The sequence below is a fragment of the Rattus norvegicus genome, chromosome 5 (assembly GCF_021556685.1).
Source record: "Rattus norvegicus strain SHRSP/BbbUtx chromosome 5, alternate assembly SHRSP_T2T, whole genome shotgun sequence".
Lineage (NCBI taxonomy): Eukaryota > Metazoa > Chordata > Mammalia > Rodentia > Muridae > Rattus > Rattus norvegicus.
Genome location: NC_141538.1, coordinates 54,677,984 through 54,697,535, shown reverse-complemented (window position 1 = coordinate 54,697,535; position 19,552 = coordinate 54,677,984). Strand labels below are relative to the sequence as shown.

Here is a 19,552-nt window from a genome sequence, read left to right as displayed (position 1 = left end):
TATATGTATGCCCCAGAAGGTCAGGGGCTTCAAACTTTCTGGAGCTAGAGTTACAGGCATTAATGTGTGTGGATGCTGGAAGCTGAACTCAGGTTCTCTGCAAGAGTGGTGTGAACTCCTAACTGTAGAATCACTTCTTCAGCACCACTTACTGTCCCCAGTGTGCATTCTTAAACTCTTTTAAATGCATAAGTGATGTTTTAAAAAATTATTTTAAATTTTATTTATGTGTGTGTCTGCCTGTGGAGGCCAGAAGAGTCCCATTAGATCCTTTAGAGCTTTTATGAGGCTGATAAGGGGTGTTGGGATACAAACTTGGATCATCTGGAAGAGCAGCATGTGCTCTTAACTGCTGAGCTTTTTCTTCAGTCCCTCATAAATAATTTTTTAAAGCTAACTTCAGTACTCCACCCATCCTGTCTCCCCCACTTGCCAAGATCCTTGGGGCACTGTATTTATTATTTAAGCTATATTTCTTTCTCACTTTTATCAGTTGTAGATCTACTATCATATATAGCTTTTTTCATCTTGGTAATGTCTTTATTAAGTTATAGTTTTTTATGGATTTATTTTTTATTTATATTTCAAATGTTATCTCCTTTCCTGGTTCTCCTTCCATAAACTCCCTATCCCATCCCCCCTTCCTCTTCATCTATGAGGGTGTTCCTTACCATCCACCCACCCCTTCCTGCCTCTCTGCCCTGACATTTCCCTAAACTCAGGGGTCCAGCCTTGACAGGACCAAGGGCTCCTCCTCCCATTGGTGCCCAACAAGGCCATCCTTTGCTACATATGCAGCTGGAGCCATGGGTCTGTCCATGTGTACTCTTTGGATGGTGGTTTAGTCCTGGGAGCTCTGGTTGGTTAGTACTGTTGTTCTTATGGGGTTACAAGCCCCTTCAGCTCCTTCAATCCTTTCTCTAACTTCTCCAATGGGGACCCCATTCTCAGTTCAGTGGTTGGCTGCAAGCATTCACCTCTGTATTTGTCTCACTCTGGCTGAGCCTTTCAGGAGACAGCTATGTCAGGCTCCTGTCAGCATGAACTTCTTGGGATCAGCAATATCGTCTGGATTTGGTGTTTGTATATATGGCCTGGATCCCCAGGTGGGGCAGGCTCTGAATGGCCATTCCTTTAGTATCTGCTCCAAATGTTGTCTCCGTATTTCCTCCTGTGAATATTTTGTTCCCCCTTCTAAGAAGGACTGAGCATCTCCACTTTGGTCGTCCTTCTTGAGCTTCCTGTGGTCTGTCGATTGTATCTTGGGTAATCCAAGCTTTTGGGCTAATATTCACTTATCAGTGAGTGTGTGCCATGTGTGTTTTTTGTGATTGGGTCACCTCACTCAGGATGATATTTTCTAGTTTCATCCATTTGCCTATGAATTTCATGAAGTCATTGTTTTTGATAGCTGAGTAGTACTCCATTGTATAAATACGCCACGTTTTCTGTATCCATTTCTCTGTTGAAGGACATCTGGGTTCTTTCCAGCTTTTGGCTATTATAAATAAGACTGCTACGAACATAGTGGAGCATGTGTCCTTGTTATGTGTTGAAGCATCATTTGGGTATTGCCTTTTTTCTCTGAGATATGCTGGCCTCCAACTTGCTGTAATCCTTCTTTGCCTCCTGGATGCTGGGATTAACACTTGTGAACCTCAATGCCAGCCTCATTTACTGTTTTTAATCACACATTTATAGAGTGATTGTGAGGTGTTAATGTCTTATGTTAGTATAGTACATTGAACAAAATTAACAAGCCAGGATAAGTAGTGTCATCAGTGGAATCCAGTTCAGAGTCCCGTAGTCTTTACTTACAGCGTCCTTCTGTCCCGGGATCCAGGCTAGTCCACTGCACTACACTAGTCATTTTCCTAAGTCCCTCTGGTAGGATGGATAGCTTCTCAGACTTTCCCCCTTCTGACCAGCTTGACAGTTTCGAGAGTACTGGTTTAGACATTTTGTGCAGTGTCCTCATTGAAACTTGTTCAGTGTTCTATGATCACATGAGGATTCAGGCTTTGGAAGAAGGACCACAGAGGGACAATACCATTCTGTCATCACATATGTCAGCATGACTTATTGTTGAAGTGACCTTTAACAGTCTGCCTAGCAGAGCAGGGTATCAGTTTTCTATACTCTGAGCTTGATCTTCTTCCCATGTCATGTCCTTTCAAGGATGTTCCTATGTAAATCCCACACCTAAGAGGTAGGAAATTATCTTCTACCTCCTTGAGAGAGGAGACTCCATATGTCTTCTGTTCAGAATTCTGCAGATATTTATATCTTCCCCATTTAGTTGCTCATTAGTGTGTACTCATGGACATTTAATAATACTTTGATCTGAGTCTAATACTACAGTATTCTGTTGCTCAAATTCCTCTAGCTTTTGGTGAGAATTTCCTGATTGCATTGATGAAACCTTTTCATCGTGGGTTTTGGTTTTTATTTGAGCTACTTCCTTGCTTTTTCCTATTACAAGATGTTCCAGGATGGTCTTGCATGTTTCCCTTCTTTTATTGGAGAATAGTATCAGAAACAATTATGTGCATCACTGGACAGATTCACACAGATAAAGTAACTTTTGTGTAGTACATTATGAATATGTTAGGGTGCTACGGTACTAATGCATTACTACACTCTTAGTTATTGTTTCTCCATCTCTTAGTGTGGGATCTGTAGACATTGTCAGATACCTAGACTCCTTCCCTCCCTCCCCAAGTTGGTTTTTCTCAGTTGTAGAACTCACAAGCCCCAGGCTCCTGTCAGGCAGATAAACCAGCTCCACCATTAGGCACATTCAGGTCACTCCTGGACTATCACGCCTCCAAAACTTTGGTATCTAAACACCTTAACATTCATTCCTTTTGCTATAAAGTTCTATAGTTTGTCAAAAACTGTGTTATATGTCCATCCATAATAGATTTACTGTTCTAAAAATACATCTATGTATCAGCCATTTGTCTTTCTCACCAAAACCTGACACCTACTGATCCACGTGCTGCTGCCTGTAGTTTGGCCTTTTCTGTACTGAATAATTGCAGCCTTTTTCATTTGATGTCTTTGACATAACAATATCCGTTTAACATTTCTCTGTGTCTCTGCATGATGTAATAGGTAATCCATTTTATTATTGGTTAGGATGTCCTTGTACCTACGTACTGTGATTGATTCACGCCCTGGCCATCATCATTTTTAGTGGTTTAAACAAAGCTACTTGTAAATGTTACATGTAAGTTTCTGTGAGTTTCCACATGAATTAGGCAAATCCATAGAGTTTAGTTACATGGTCTTGGTGGTAAACTCTGTTTAGCTGTCTTAGAGAATGTCAGGCCAATAAAATACTTGTATAGAGTTTTGTGTTTTGTCAGATGACTGTGGTGACTCTAGCTCTTTACTAGCAGGTGTCTAGCTGGGCCATCTGGTAGGTATTGAGGAGGTACACAGTATTTTATGGTAATTTGAGTTTCTGCATTGAGTGATGATACTCAATATCCTTTCAAAGGTGCATTTGTCATCTGTATTTTTTTTTTTTATAAAGAATCAATTCATATCATCGCCTACTTTTTTGGACTTGTTTTCTTGGTGAACGTTAGTAGTTGTAGCATACAAATGCTCTGTCAGAAGTTTCGTGGGTGTGCTCTTTCACACGGCCTTAGCCTTCCTGCTAACAGCCACTGGTAGATGAGGTCTCCATTAAAGGTCCAGCTCCTCAGTGTTCAGTCATGAGTCATGGTCTTTTATGTTTTCATCTAAAACAGCCACAGCAGATCAGCATCATAGAGATTTTCCTTTTGTATTTTTCTCTAGATGTCAGAGTTCAGGTTTTTCATATGGGTTTTTCATGTGTTTTGAGATAATTTATTTGAAAATTATAACTTACACATATTGAATTAATTAGTCAGAAGCCATTCGCAGACTTGTATTTAGGAAAACATCTCCTTTTTGCTGCTTTGAAAATGTACCATCAGCTTCATTTTTTTTTTGAGCATTAATTATAGTTTTTATCAGTTTCAAATTATTCTTTTTGTTGTTAGTTTAAGTCTTACTGCAATTCATAAGAGATAAATTCTCCTTTTGTGCTAAGTAATACCTAATTTTGAGCAATAGGCCTTTCCCTTGAAACCACCTCCTTCAGCTTTAGTGCTCTAACATTTTGAATGATTTTCATTTTGGGGTTTTAATTTTATTAATATTTTACACGTTAGCACTGAGTTCTGACACTTATTGCATATCTTTAGACATGAACTTGTTTTTCTTCTCTACCATTCTTAAATATAAAATTTAATTATAAAACAAAACTTTGCCACACTGAATTCTTCAGCATTTCTCACTGTGCTTCTCTGTTGAAATAATTTAGTTGTCTTCTTGTCAGCTTGTCAACCTTTTGCTGAATGTGGAATCCAGTAATTCTCTTTTCTCCTTGCTTTCTCAAAGGAAGCTTTTAAAGTGTAAAGCTTGCTCAAATGCTGCTTCCATCCCTCAACCTCACGGTTAGTTAGTACTGTGCCGAGTGGGATTTCTTCTGCTGCGATAGAACACCATGAACAAAGTCATCTTGAGAAGGAGAAGTTTTATTTCATCTTATAGCTTGTGGAACCTGGAGGCAGGAGCCGATGCAGAGGCCATGGGGGAGTGCTGCTTACTGGCTTCCTCCTCCTGGTTTGCTCAGCCTGCTTTCTTAGCTCCCAGAACCATAAGCTTAGCTGGGGCCATCTGATGTGAGCTACCCTCCCAGTAGTCAGTCAAGACATACCACAACCCAGTTTTGCAGAGGCATTCTATTCTTGGTTGAGGTTTCCTTTTCAACCTGACACTAGCCTAATTCAAGGTGACACAAAACTAGTTAGCACTTTCTGCTATAAACCTGGGAACTATTATCTCAGAAGTCATGCCTTCTGTTCATTTGAGGTACTATCCAGAAATGGATGAATTTTACGATGATTTGTTGCAAATTTTTGACCAGCTGCTGTACTGTTTACTCTGGAAGTTATAAGATTTTACAGTCCTGGTTTCTCCATATTGTCACCAACACCTTTAGTTCTTTCATTAGCCTATTCTGCTGTTACGGAGTGGCATGTTGTCATTTAGGCTTTCATTTTCCCGATTAAGTTTTAATGTTCTATATGCTTATTAGTTGTTTGTATGTCGTCTTTAGAGAAAGAGCTCCTTACTGCATAGCCATTTAAAATAGGAACATATTTGAGTTATAAGTTCTTAGTCTGTGTACTAATCCTTTATCACATGTATGATTTGTAAGTGCTTTCTGTCGTTTGCCTTTTTAGTTTATCGATTGTTCTCTTTGATGCACAGAAATTTAAAGACTCCTAATTAGTTTTTGTTTCCATTACCTGTCTTTTTGGTAATAGCTAAGAAATAATTTCAAAATATAATGTCATTTTGAATTTTTCCTATGATTTGTTATAGAATTTGTATAGTTTTGGGTCTTATGTTCAGATTTTTAATACTTTTAAAATTAATTTTCATAGATGGTACAAGATTAAAGGTCTAGTGTCATTCTTCTTGCATGTGGGTTGGTTTTTTTTTTTAACAGTATTTGATGAAGAGACTCTTCTTTGTCCATTGAGTTGTATCTTAAGAACACTTCTTGATGATCCTTTGGTGTAGGTGGTAAAGTCTCTCCTGACTTCTGTTCTGTTACGAGATCTGTGAGCTTGTTTATGTCAGCATCACATTGGCTTTGTTGGGGTGGAGGGAGATCTGCTAGTGGCCACACATTAAAAAAGGGAGTTTTGTTCCTCAGCCGGAGCTGTCCACCTTCCACTAACTGTCCTGGAAAGGATAGAGTGCAGCCTCCACCTGTCAGCAACGGTTTAACTTGTTTCGTCCGCTCGTGCGTGCGTGCGTGCGTGTGCATGCATGCATGCTCTCTCACGTATTGAGTTAGAGGACAAGTTTGTGGAGTCCAGTTTTTTCCACCTTTATGGGACTTCAGGGTATCTAACTCAGTTCTTGCCAAACCCTTAACCCGCAGAGCCATCTTGCCAGTCTCCCTCTGCCTTTACTCCCTTGTTATATGTGTTTGTTTTTCCCGTGATGCAGCCCTGAATAGTTGTCCATATTCCAGTAAATGACCACAGCTCTAATTAAACTCAGTAGGTGTCTCTGTGTGTGTGTTTTCAAGATTTATTTATTTGCTCTATTTAAGTACACTGTATACTGTTGCCATCAGGCACACCAGAAGAGGGCATCAGATCCCATTACAGATGGTTGTGAGCCACCATGTGGTTGCTGGGAATTGAACTCAGGACCTCTGGGAGAGCAGTCAGTGCTCTTAACCATTGAGCCATCTCTTCAGCTGCCCCTACCCCCTTTCTTTTTTTCAAGACATGAAAATAGAAAGAGTACTTGTTGCAAAAAGTTTCCATTTGGAATGGGCAAGGTTATGAAGTGGAGTGAATATATTATATACATGTGTAAAATTATCAGGATAAATTAAAAAGCTGAAGCAAGCAGCAGCAGCAGCTAAAGACTTCAGTAGTCTAGATTCCTCCATAAGAATGGATTGAAGCAGTAGGAATGATGTTGAAGCCAAGGAGGCCCCTTACAATGGTCTAGTGATTTATGATGGGGCTGAGGTCAGTGGTTGGAGGTAGAATAGAAGGAAATGAATAGCAGAAGGACTAAATGAATGGATATATTGGTTATTCATTTGTAGAAGAACTTTTTTTTTTTTTTTTTTTTTTGCAGCTGACTTGTTTCTGGGTTGAACATAGCTAAGTAGATGTTGGTTATATATTGTGTGATACAGCACCCCCTCCCTTTCCCCTCGGGAATTTCTCATTTGCTTTTTTGAGACATGGTCTCACTGTACACCCCAGGTGGGTCTAGAACTTACTGTGTTCAGCTTACTGACCTCTAGCACATGCCAGCCTTCCTGCTTCAGCCTTTTAAGTGCTAGCCTTACACATGCCGCCGTCTTGTCCAGCGGAGCTTCCGTTGTGTGCTGCTGACTAACTGTTCTTGACGAGTGAGCGGTGCGTCCAAGATGTGACAGAGACAGTTGTTAGACCCGGCGCAAGAGCATGTGCTTAGTGAATAAATAAGCTGGCCTCACTCTTTTGTGGGGAATTCAAGATTGAAGGGACAAATTGTTTTACATACAACAGTATTTGTGCTATGGTTTATTTGTCCTTAAAAATATCTTTTTTTTCTTTCTCCTCCTTTTCCTTTTTTCTTTTGAGACAAGGTCTTTGTAATTCTGTCTGGACTTTAACTCAGATACTCACTTTCTTCTGCTTCGCAAGTGTGTGGGTTAAAGGTGTGTGTCACTACACCTGGATAATTTTTTAATATCTATAAAAGTGTCACTAATGGAAAGAATATTTTTAATTAAACTGTATATTTTTAATATACCTAGATTGCTGTTTTTTCTTTTATTGGATATTTTCTTTATTTACATTTCATTGATTGCAGTTTTGTCACTTAGCTATATTGATAAGCTTAAAACCAGTTTAGACCTTTTTTTCTTCTTGAAGTGTAGATGCAGAGAAAGTACACAGACTAAACACAACTACAATTTGACTATTTTTTATGGTGTGTGGGTATGAAAAGCATAGAAGAAAGTGAAACTTGGCACTTTGTTCAGGTATTCAGAGATAACGAACATAAAACAAGTCTGTGAGCACTAAACACATTCTTCTAACATCACAGTCCTGTAGGAGAGCCATGGCGGAGACTGGAGATAGTGAATGGTGCCAAGTCCTGAGATGACTTGAGGTGAAGTAGGAAGGCGATTAGGAGCTGGGAGAAGTGACGTTAGCAGAGCAGAGCAGTGCAGTGCAGTGAATCGGAGCCCTCATCTGACGCCTTCCCTTCAGGTGTGCAGTCTTCCTTCAGAGGGTCGTGCTACTGCACACCTCTTCATTGACGAGAAAGGGTAATTTTTCAAATTAGAAATAGGTACACGACTCAGATAGGTCTTTACCCCCACTGGTCCTACAGAAATACTAAAGTTAGAAGTCAGACAACACGCTCTAATCTTGGTTCTGTCCTGAGATGATTTTGTGGCTTAAGGGAATCATTCACTTTGTGAGAGCCTCAGTGTACTCATTCTGCCAAGTGACGGGGCTGCAGAGATTGGTCATACCAAGTCCCTTCTGTTCCAGGGCTCGGTGCTCCTAGAAACCTGTTTTTCTCTAAGTTTGTCATTGTTTCCCATCATTTAAACATAAGTGCCTATGACTTTGAATTTTTAAGACAACATTTAATACATCGTTTTATGCTTGTGTTTTACTTGCATGTATGCATGTGCTCCATGTGTCTATCTATTGCCTGGGGAGGACAGAGAGGGCATCAGATCCCCTAGGACTGCAGTTACAGAGGTGGTTGTGAACAGAGGTGGTTGGTAGATACTTGCCACTCTGAAATTTCATTCATTACAGTAATTTTTCAAATCCTATTGATTATGAGTTTCCATGATAGAATTTGTAATAATTCTCAGACTTTGTATCTCTAAAATTTCCTTTTTTCTTAATGCCAGTTACTCATAGAATAACCTTATTTTAACTTTATGTAAATAGTCATTTAAAACTTTTATTAGAATTTGTTTTGGTAATGAACTCAATGGAAAATATATTGAAATATCAGTGTCCTAATAAGATCATGTAAACTAAAAAAAGAAATGTAATGTCAGATAAAGATACTAGATATTTGTACATTTGATTCATCCGTGTTTAGTCTTTATACTTTCTAACTTTTAGTTCAGTGTAACGATAAAGGGGCAGTAGGACAGAGGTGTAGACTGACGTAAGCAATGGTGTAGATGTGGAATTCTGTGTTATTGTGAGTATTTGTGACTTTAATTCTGAAGAGTCACAGTCACGATGCCTATGGACGTGACTTTTTCTAGGAGAGCAGAAAAGGGTAGATTAAAAGGTTCTAGGCAGGAACTGAATGGGAAAAGGAAAGACCATCTCTCAGCTACTCACTAGACATCTTCTGTGAATTCACAGAGAATACAGTATGTCATCTACAGAATATTTCAGTTACTGGTTACTAGGAGTTTTCTAAAGGCAAGAAAGAAATGTGTAAACATGATTTTTTTATCCAGGTACAGAAATCTAAGGGAAGGATTTGAATTCATACTTGTTAAAACAGATGCAAAATGACTTCATATTCTAGAGAACCAAAAAGACCACAGGCTTCAGAAGAATAGGTTATTGTACTTAAGTGTCTTAGCCATAATATGTTGAAATAAAATAAAATCCCAAGTACATTTAAGGGATTTTTTCCTTTGGCAGACTTTTCCCCCTTCTTACTATTTTTTTTTTTTTGGTGCAAATTTTATTTATTTTAAAATATCAATTAAAAAGACAGGATTCCCCTTTGTAAAAGAATAAGTACATTGTCAATGTTAAACCAAATATTTGTTGAATTTCTTATTCAAGACTGTCCGAATACCCTTTATTATTACATGGGTAGTTGGGTGCTGTTTGGGTTGTTTAAGAACTGCTTTGGGCCCAGCAGTGGTTGCATATGCTTTAATCCCAGCACAGAGGAGGTGGAGGAGGCAGGCAGATCTGTATGAATTTAAGGCCATCCTGGTGTATAGAGTGAGTTCTAGGATAGCCAGAGCTACATGGAGAAACCCTGTCTCAAACACCAAAAACAGAACAAACAAAAAGAATAACTGCATTGGGAAATTCACTGTGATTTTAAAAGAATTTGATGCAGAACTATTTATGTAAGCAAGAGGTTTATTCAAGCCAGGTGTGGTGGTATACATCTTTACTCTGAAGGCAGAGGCCGGAGGATCTCCATGAGTTCAAGGTTAGCCTGCTCTAATAGTTCCAAACCTTCCAGGGCTACTGTTGATACCGTGTCTCCAAAAAAGAAGAGAAGAAAGAAAAAAAAAAAAACAAAAAAACAAAACTTGAGTCCATTCTAAATGAGGCCTTAAGTATAAAAACCTTTGCTATAACTTTAAAAGTTGGCAAGCTTGGTATGGCGTCACATGCCTGTAACCCTCTAACAATCGGGCAGCTAAAACAGGCAGGTCACAAGTTGTAAGCCAAACTGGGCGACATAGAGAGTTCAGGACATCCGAAGCTGTACAGTTTAAGACCCTGTCTCAAGGTGCGCAGTATGATAGCCCTTTACTTATTTATAAAGCCAGATATTTTATGATAGCCTTACTGACAGTAGTAGAAAATTGCTAAAAGGAACGAGTTTGAGTTTCTGTGTTTTACATTTTTTTAAGTATTTGTGTTGCAAATTAATTACCAAATGTTAATAATATATTATGTCTTGTTTTTTTAAGTGAATGAATTTTTAGCTTTTGAGGGTCCCATCTTGTTGGATATGAGAATTAAACATCTAATCAAAACAAATCAGTTAAGTCAAGCAACCGCTCTAGCAAAGCTGTGTTCTGATCATCCTGAGATTGGTACAAAAGGTAGTTTTAAACAGACTTACCTTGTCTGTCTTTGCACATCATCACCAAGTGAAAAGCTAATTGAAGAGGTGAGTATATTTTTTGTTAGTAATTATTTTTTAAAGTGGATAAATTAAATTTAATTAGGATGTTTTGGACTTCCTTAGTTTGTAAGTAATGGAACGCGATTGCCTTATGCCATGGCATGCTTCTGGGTAAGGGCAACTGGAATCACATGGGGCAGATTGGACCTTCTGATTTATGTGACGAGTTTGTTTGATTAAGCTAAAGGGAATATGGTGCCCTTAACAGTGCGATGGCAGTGGGGTTTTTTGGCAGTATTCATGTCATAACTTCATTCTTATTTGACATCTAGGAATATTTTTAGACTAATTTAACAAGAAGAATATGACTAGGGAGAAGTCATATAAATTATCTCTCTATGTGTAGACTGTCTTTAGATACATGTTATATAACAAAATATACCATCCAAAAATTAAATGTTATTTGCATATTTTATGTGAATTTTTAGCTTCATTTTAAGATTCTGTTTATACTTCATTTGTATTCAAGTGTAGAATTTGCACAGAGTTTTGGTAGTATAATCATTACCCAAAAGGAAATTCTTTATTTTTATGCATTCACTTTTATAATTAAAAGTTGATATAGTAGTTTGTGTTTAAAGAATTTACATAAAAATTAATAGTGTATTGAACTGTAAGTGTTCACTCTATGAGCACTGTTTTCAAATATCTTATATTTCTGCTATATATCTTGACTCTAGAGTGATAAAAAAGAAAGGAATTGTGGAGATTCCTCAAAATTCTGGTATAGACTGGGGAGATTTCCACAGGTTCCATCTCTTACTAAGGAGCTTTTAGCAGTGTGTATTTGCTGAGAGGGAGACTGTCGGGGAGGTGGGGCCAGGGTGCTGGCTACTGATAGAATTCCCATGCTCCAGTGAATAGCTTCACCACACACATGGCAGCACTCAGGGGACTCTGGATTGGTTTGTTTGTTTGTTTTTTTTTTTTTTTTTAAGACATGAGGACATTGGAGAAAGGAAATGAAGGTGGTCAGGATCATACTTCATTGTATACCAGTGGAAATTGCCAAGGGTAGAGTACCTTTCTCTTTGATGGACTTGATACTTTAAAGGGAAGGCTGAATTATGATATGGAGAACACAGTTACATTCTGGGTATACTCCCCAGTAGACAGAGAAGCCCAATTAGAGTTCAGAACCATGGTTGCCTCAGGAGATTGTTACATGAGGGTAAAGATTGTATAATAATAGCTCTTTGCTTTTTCCTGTGATTGCAAAACGAAGAAACTACATGGTAAGGATTTGGACTAAGATGATAAACAAGCTTCTTGCATATGGTGAAAGCCTTAGGAAAACCAGAGTGATTTCAGTCAGTTTCTAAGCTGGATGGAGTAAAACGTAGGCTTTCAGGCTTGGACCTTATTCAGTTAGTTTAGACATAGCCTAACCTATAACTATTTCTCCTTACCGATTCCTGTATTTTCACAGACAACTTGCATTTTCAGTCACCATATATGACAGCAAATCTAAAACTGAAACTTTCCTGTTAGTTGAAAATGAGAATTTAACTGACATGTAAAATTTTCTTATAATAGCCTCTTAGTGTCTGTGGCAACAAATGCACAGTGAGTTCTACAGACAATGGGGGCAGTAACAGTAATGGCGTGTAGTGTCTGCACTAGTGAGGCTTGTTAATGGAGGACTGTCTAAGAGCATGGTTGTTAGATCACCTTTGAACTTAAAGACTGAGCTCATAGTCTCAAAAACCGTGTTTCTATTAAATAACCCAACCTTGAAATACGAAATTCCTATTCCTTCTTGGTAAAATTATCTAGAGTCAAGCAGCAGCAGCAGCAGCCTGGCCTACTCTGAGATACATACCAGAAAAATTCTCTTTGGGGAGTCTAGGTAGTTCTTTCATCAAACACGTCGAGTTAATTGCTTTATTTTGTTTGTTTTTATCTTCTTGTTAATAAACATGGCTCACCAAGACCTCCGTGTCCTCCAACCAAGGAAGGGTGTCAGTCACGCTGATCAAGTTTTAGGGTCTCCGTGCATCGATAAATCCTCGTGAAAGTCTTTTTTTTTTTTTTTTTCTTAGAAATAGATTTGGTAATACTGTTTTTAGAGGTGTATTTGAAACTTGTTTCTTGTCCCATATGGGGAAAAGGTTTTAAAGTTGACTTGTCAACTAGACTTACTATTTCTGCCCCAAGGAAAAAGTACTCATGTCACTTGCACCTTGAAACTTTCCCAGACATGGCTCCCTTTAGGAATCGTGTTCACAGACATACATCTCCCCCAGCCCCAGCTTTTGTTTCTTTTTCTCCTTTCTTTCACTTTTGGGGTGTGTGTGTGTGTGTGTGTGTGTGTGTAAGATTTGAATTTTAAAAGCATGTTCCTTAGAGAATTCGGGGATAGATTTAATTAAAAGTCATATGTGGTCTGGATTGATAATCCTGAGGAAATTCTTGTCCATATGACTCGATGGGCAAAAAATGAGCTATTTCCCAATAGTAATTGCAGCTTTCCGTTAGATGGCAGACCTAGAGGGCTATTAAACAAAAAGGATGTTCATCTAACATTTCTTTAAATAATGAGCTTTTCTTAGATTTTTGGCAGAGGTAATAGAACAGTTGGCAACTTTAGTTTACATCCAGTTTATCAGTTGATTCTATCTTTAGAATAAACATGGAAAAGGTTTTGAATGCCCTTTTCTCTTTAATCATCATTTCCCTCTTCACATTCTCTGGGGTACAGAGAGTACATAAAGTGTTTGCCATACGAGTGCAAGAACCTGATCCCATGAGCCCAGTCAAACACGGGTACCAATCATGTCTGTAGTTCCAGTGTGCCTAGGATCACAACATGGGGACAGCAGTGAACAACAGACCCAGGTGAAGGCAGAAAAACAGTCAGGGAAGACAGGCACCACTTTAACTGACACCATGTCATTCATTCCCCTCCCCCACAACACACACAGTAAAAGATTTTTTTCAAAGTCCCCTTAAATAATCAGCTCTGAAATATAACCAAAATACTTTTACATTTCTAATACACATACATATCTTATAAACTTAAAACACACAGTCCTTAACTGACCTCATTCCAATTCATTCAGTAATAACTGCAATTCCATAATATAGATTTGTGGTCTATTTAACCAGACAGTTGGATATTTAGATTGTTGTCTTGTAAGTGAACATTCTCGAATCCTTGATAGTATACGGATACCTTTAATTCACAGAGGTTGACTTGATTCTAAGAATCTGCATATGATAGACATGGGAATGGTTGCACAGACCTGTAACCCCAACACTGAGGGTTGAAGCAGGAAGAGTGCAAGCTCCAGATCAACACAAGCTATGCTCAGTCTTTAAAAGAAAAAATCAAGAATTAAAACAAAGAATCTGTACATTGTAAATAGGGTAGAGACCGGTTATTCAGAAAAGCAACAACAAAAAAACGTGGCAGTGAATGTGCCCTCTGAGAACAGTTTGTGAAATTCTTTCCTGACACTGCAGAGTGTTGATAGAGAAATAGCAGCTAGTTATAAATGTTTTTACACTCCTTTAGGTATGATGATAGGTTGGCTTTTAAATTCTTTTCTGTATGAAACTATCTTATTTTGCTGAGCACACTGTAATCTTGAGACTATTAATGTATATTTAGAACTAATATATTTTAAAATATAATTGGTAAACATGAAGTACTACTTAAATGTTTTATACTTTTATTAAGCAGAACAAAGAACCATATAAAAATAAAGTCATTATTTACATTTGATAGTCATTATTTACATTTGATATTATATTTCTGCTTTATAAGAGGACTTAGCATAGTATATCTTTAACAAATAGACCATTCTGTTTGCTCTTACATTGGAAATGTGGTCTATTTTATAAAAAGAGGACATAGTCCCTAAATTGGGATATTGGTAATTTCTGAATTATATTACTTTGTACTTTGTAGTTTTAACACAATTATTGTTCAAATGATTATATTTTACTGCCACAAATTTAATCTATTTATTAATTTAAATTTAGTTCTGTTATCTCTATTGGCTTCCCTTTTTTTTAAGAGTCCAATTTCTGGCAAATCAGGGAAAAATTAAGTTTGAGCAAGGGTCCATACTGTATAAGTCTGGGAGCTGAGTTTACTCCTTGATGCCTGTGTAGAGGGAGAGGAGAGGAGCAGGGCCACAGAGCTGTTTCCTCTGAATGCTAGTGCACGGCCATGCTTCCACATGCACTGGAGAACCGTAGTAGCAACAGAAGCTTGTAATTGAAGTTTCTGTATATTTTGAGGATATTTCGAGATATTTCAGTTGGTGCATTGTGTGCATTTAGATATGCATACACATACATATGTTTTTCCCCTATATGTACCCATACATATATATATATATATATATATATATATATATATATAAAAAGAGGAATAAATGCATTAACACATATGCTTAAAATATTAAGAGTTGATTTAATGGAGGTACTGTGGGATAATCTACAATTGGTGCCATGTGAGCTTTCAACAGGAATTCAGGTTTTAGAAACTATGATGAGATTCAAATAAATCATATTGTCAAGAGATAATGAATTTTTAAAAACTTGAACAATGTAAAATAAATGAAAAGTAAAAAGCAATGTATTGGACCTCAATATGCTTAGGTATGTGGAGTACTGAGATGAATCTAAGCCTGTATTGAAGTCTTGACTGTCAATAAATTAATAATTTTGAGTAGCTTAAATCTCTTTTAGCATCCCTAGTTAGCAAATCTGAGGTCTGAATTTTCCTCAAATCTCTTAACTTTTTGAACACAGACATATCACCAATGAAAAATTCCACATCTGCCATCATGTTATGGGTCACAGCAAGACACAGGTACACTAAAGATACTGCATGGGATAATGATCTTCAGGCAATGTGTATAAGATGTGAAAAGAAATTTTATGTTCAAATTTGGATCCCAAACCCAGTATCTCATTGTATATATGCAAATAATTTAAAAAATCAGAAAGGTAAAGCAAATCTGGTTCCAAGCAATTTAGGTAAGTGAACTTCAGCTCTGGTAGTGTCGATTACCTATGCTAATTCTGAAGAGCTGGCCCTAATAGGTAGTTTGCTCTCATGACTTATTAACATGTTATAAAAATGGTTTTGGGGGCTGGGGATTTAGCTCAGTGGTTAGAGCGCTTGCCTAGGAAGCGCAAGGCCCTGGGTTCGGTCCCCAGCTCCAAAAAAAAAAAAAAGAACCATAAAAATGGTTTTAAAAAGAACTCACAGCTCATCTCACTGACATTTATCATGATGAACGTGTTAGAATAATTAAAATTAGCAAAACCCTTATAAAATAATGTAATAAAATGATAAGAGTTTAGATCTTTGATGTCAGACAGGGTTTGATTTGTAGGTCTAATTCTTAATTGTTGAAAGCAAATAACATAATTTCTTATCTGTAAAATATTACACTTCCCGCCTAGTGGGAAAATTATAATTATAGTGTACATGAAATGTCTGACATCGTGTTTAACATGTTATAGATATTTTAAAACAATGATTGTATAAACATATATCTTTTGGTCCCTTGTTTGTTGGGTTGTGTAAATGGGGTAGCTCAGGTAAAGATTTGCTACAGCATGTCTGACAGGAGTAGTGGACTCCTCTTCTGTACTGGAGTTAACTGACAGGAAGTCCAGACACACTCAGTCTTTATTCAGCCTTTCCCCTGGGTCTGTCTGACCACACACAGTTTAGGATTCTGTCAGAACAAGCTACTAATTCCATCCTTATTTTAAAATGATTGTTGCTAGCTAAAGAGATGAGTGAGGGATTAAGCACAAAGGCCTAGACTTGGCTCCTAGCGTCTACATGATGATTTACAGCCACCCGGAACTCCAGTCTGAAGGAATCAGTCAGACTCTGTCTTCTGGTCTCTGGTGCTAGGCACACACATGGCACATATAGGCACCAATACATACACATAACCGAAAACAAAATCCTCTTTAACATCTTTAAGAACAAGTCATTGTTAGATCACAAAAGAGGAAATTGGTGGTTTTCTTAGTGTTTGTTCTGTTTTTGTTTTGTAATCCACCCTAGCCTAGAAATTGATCTTCCTGCCCCTCTGCCTTCTGAGTGCCGAGATTTGTCTTCAAGCACCGCCATGCCAGACCTCTAGTTTCCCAGTGCAGTTGTCACAGCCTTCATCCTTACTATTACTGATCAACCTTAAAATCATATGAACACTCGCTCAGCCTTAAACACATAACACACATCCGTCTGCTGACCTTGGTTGATGAGTTGTGAGAAAGGTTATCAAGCAGGAGGCGCACGGTTCTGTGGTGCGCGGTGCTGGTGACCTTTACTTTTCTCACCGTCTCATTAGATCAGGGGACAGTAAATCTATTTCGTGAAACAAAAATAACGTCATCTATTGATATAGCAAATTGTAGACATCATTGGCTAATTCTGTTTTATATGTATAAATAATAAAGTGATACATCTTAAATTTGTCTTAAGTACTAGGTTAAATGATTCAGGCTGTCTTTAGAGTATATGAACCTCCAGGAATGCTTTGAGTTGGAGTAAGTTTCTATGGAGAGGAAAATAGAGATGAGTGGCCAACTTTGAAAGTGATACAGTTATATACAATATTCTGCATTGTTTCTTCCCGTAAGGTTAATAGACAGTTTACTAGTCTATATCCACTACATTCTCTGTGCCTTCTGGTTTTAGTAATGATTTGAATCAGTGAGTCAAAGAGTAACAGTAACAGAGTAACAGTGCTGTATACTTCTTTTCACTAATGGATCCAATTTAAAAGATGTTTATGATTAATTAACACCTGTTATTTATTGAACATTCATGCACTTCTGAAGGTAGTTGGGATCCTGTGGGTTTTTTTTTTTTTTACTACTCTCAGAATATTATATTAATATTTTATCAGTTATAAGGAATGGTTATTTTTTAAAAACCATTGCCAAGTCTTTATCTCATTTATCATTTAATAGTGTATAACCTAATATGTTTTACTGATGAGAATTTCTGTGCATTGAAAAAATATATATATATCTCCTAATGCCACTTCATGTCCTATTTCTGTTTCCTTTTTCTATAGATTTCGGAAGTTGATTGCAAAGATGCATTAGAAATGATCTGTAATTTAGAATCAGAGGGTGATGAGAAAAGCGCCCTTGTTTTATGTACTGCCTTTCTGTCACGGCAGCTCCAGCAAGGAGATATGTACTGTGCTTGGTGAGTTGCTTTCCTTTTCTAAAGAGATTTTGTTAAATTAGAAAACAGAGGTCAGGTGGGATGGCACATGCCTTTAATCCCCTTACTCTGTGGAATCGTAACCTGATCTTTATGATTTCCAGTCTAGCCTGGCCTGCATAGTGAATTGCAGACAGCCAACACTCCACAGGGAGACCCAGTCTAAAAAAAGAAATAAAAACAATTAAAAGAATACAAAGTAGATTTTAAGAATTTATATTATCAAGATGGCCTCCAGCAGCAATAGGGACCACAGACTTCTACATGGCGTCTGGCAGTAACACTGAGCATGATTAACACTGCCTCTGGTGGCAGGAGAGATGACAGAAAGTAACCTGGCCCTTTGTGTGCTGCTGCTGGAGGCCATGCTGATGCCCATGGTCTGTACTACTATGGAGTCCGCGTGGACGCCATGATTCATGCTGCCACCTGCTGCTTTGGGTAATTGGTGTCCATGGCTGCAATGGCATTGAAGGATGTTGGGACAACTCCCAATCCCCAAAAAAAAGAGAGAAAGAGAAACAGTACGTACACACACACACACACACACACACACACACACACACACACACACACACACAGACAAATTGAGATTGATTGACTGACTCAGTTTTTTAAGGGGTTGGCCACTGTGGAATGGATATGATGGGGACAGAAAAAATATTTATATAATTTAGGGATTTTTAAAATCTTTTTTTCTTACCAAAGCAAAAAGTGTATTTTCAGGTATTCCATTCTATGCAATCTGATTATCAAATAGTTCATATTTTAGTTTTAGGAACTGTTTGTATTAAAGACAATACAATTCAAAAGGTTTATTTTATCAGACAGTATTAAATTTGTTTTCAGCTCTTTGTACCCACCTGTGATTAGAGTATATTTCCACCTACATATCGTATATTTGAATGACAGCACTTACAGCCTGTGGAGTCCAGTCTATTTAGTACTGTAGAGACTGCTCTCCCTGCTGACTTCTCGGGTATGCTCTTTGTGTCTTACTCTTCCAGATGAGCTGCTGTCACTCAGTGGCAAGCTCGTCCTTACACACAGGCTGATTTATAGCCTCCTGGCCTTTAAGAATATTTGCATTCACACGGCATGTAAATGACTATAGAGCAGGCAAGGTAAATAAATGGCTGTGCAAACTTTTCTGAGTAGTTGTTTCTTGTGAATAAGTTAAATCTTAAATACAGGGATGATTGCTCTTCAAGTCATGGATAACCACAGCGTGTTTATCATGGACAAGTAGATATTCTGGGCATAAGACACTGTGAGAGTCAATAATGTCTAGGGAATCACTGTTGGTTTAAAAAGACATCGAAGTGAGTTTTATATGACACACAGAAGCTGCCTCTTACCAACCCTGAAGGGCAGCATTAAGCCTTCATGTTTAAACAGTTTGAAAGCACAGGTGAGAGTTGTTTGGAGAATGACTAGAGAGGACTCATGGGGGAAGACAGTGGAGTCACAGAGCTTAGGTGAGTAATCCAATAGCACATACAAGGCCTTCCTTATGCGTACGGCATGAGGCACAAGGAATGTACAGTAAACGTGGACATGCTTTGAGTACAGTAAAAAGCTTGGGCTGTTTGGAGAGAACGACGGATTCTGTTAGAGAGATGCTGAAGGAGGAAGAATGGCAGGCGCCCTTTTCATCCAGTGACACTGCTTAGAGAGAAGATCCATTCTTAGAAATATGTGGTTTGAAGAACTTGTCGTTGAGAGTTGGATATTGTGCCAGAACCAATCAGGCTGTATGTGGCCTGCTGTTATTAGCATGCTGCTGAAGGGACCAGGAGTTTATTACGACTCAGGTTTAGAACAAGCAGAGTAGAT

General features: G+C 38.0%; 1 protein-coding gene across 9 annotated transcripts in view; it reads left to right on the top strand.

Annotated features, from left to right (window-relative positions):
• The window catches only part of Zfp292 (zinc finger protein 292), an 80,243-nt gene that overhangs the window by 46,403 nt on the left and 14,288 nt on the right, over nt 1-19,552 (top strand). For 6 of the 9 annotated variants that reach the window (XR_015620049.1, XM_087550843.1, XM_087550842.1 and 3 more), the window contains 2 exons: nt 10,283-10,485; nt 17,562-17,698. Coding sequence is in view for 7 of the 9 variants with exons in the window: in XM_087550843.1 (XP_087406969.1) it covers nt 10,283-10,485; nt 17,562-17,698 (340 nt within the window). In the remaining 2 variants the exon portion in view is untranslated. The remainder of the gene's footprint in view (nt 1-10,282; nt 10,486-17,561; nt 17,699-19,552) is intronic. The other 3 variants (XM_087550847.1, XM_087550845.1, XM_087550844.1) reach the window with 1 other exon arrangement.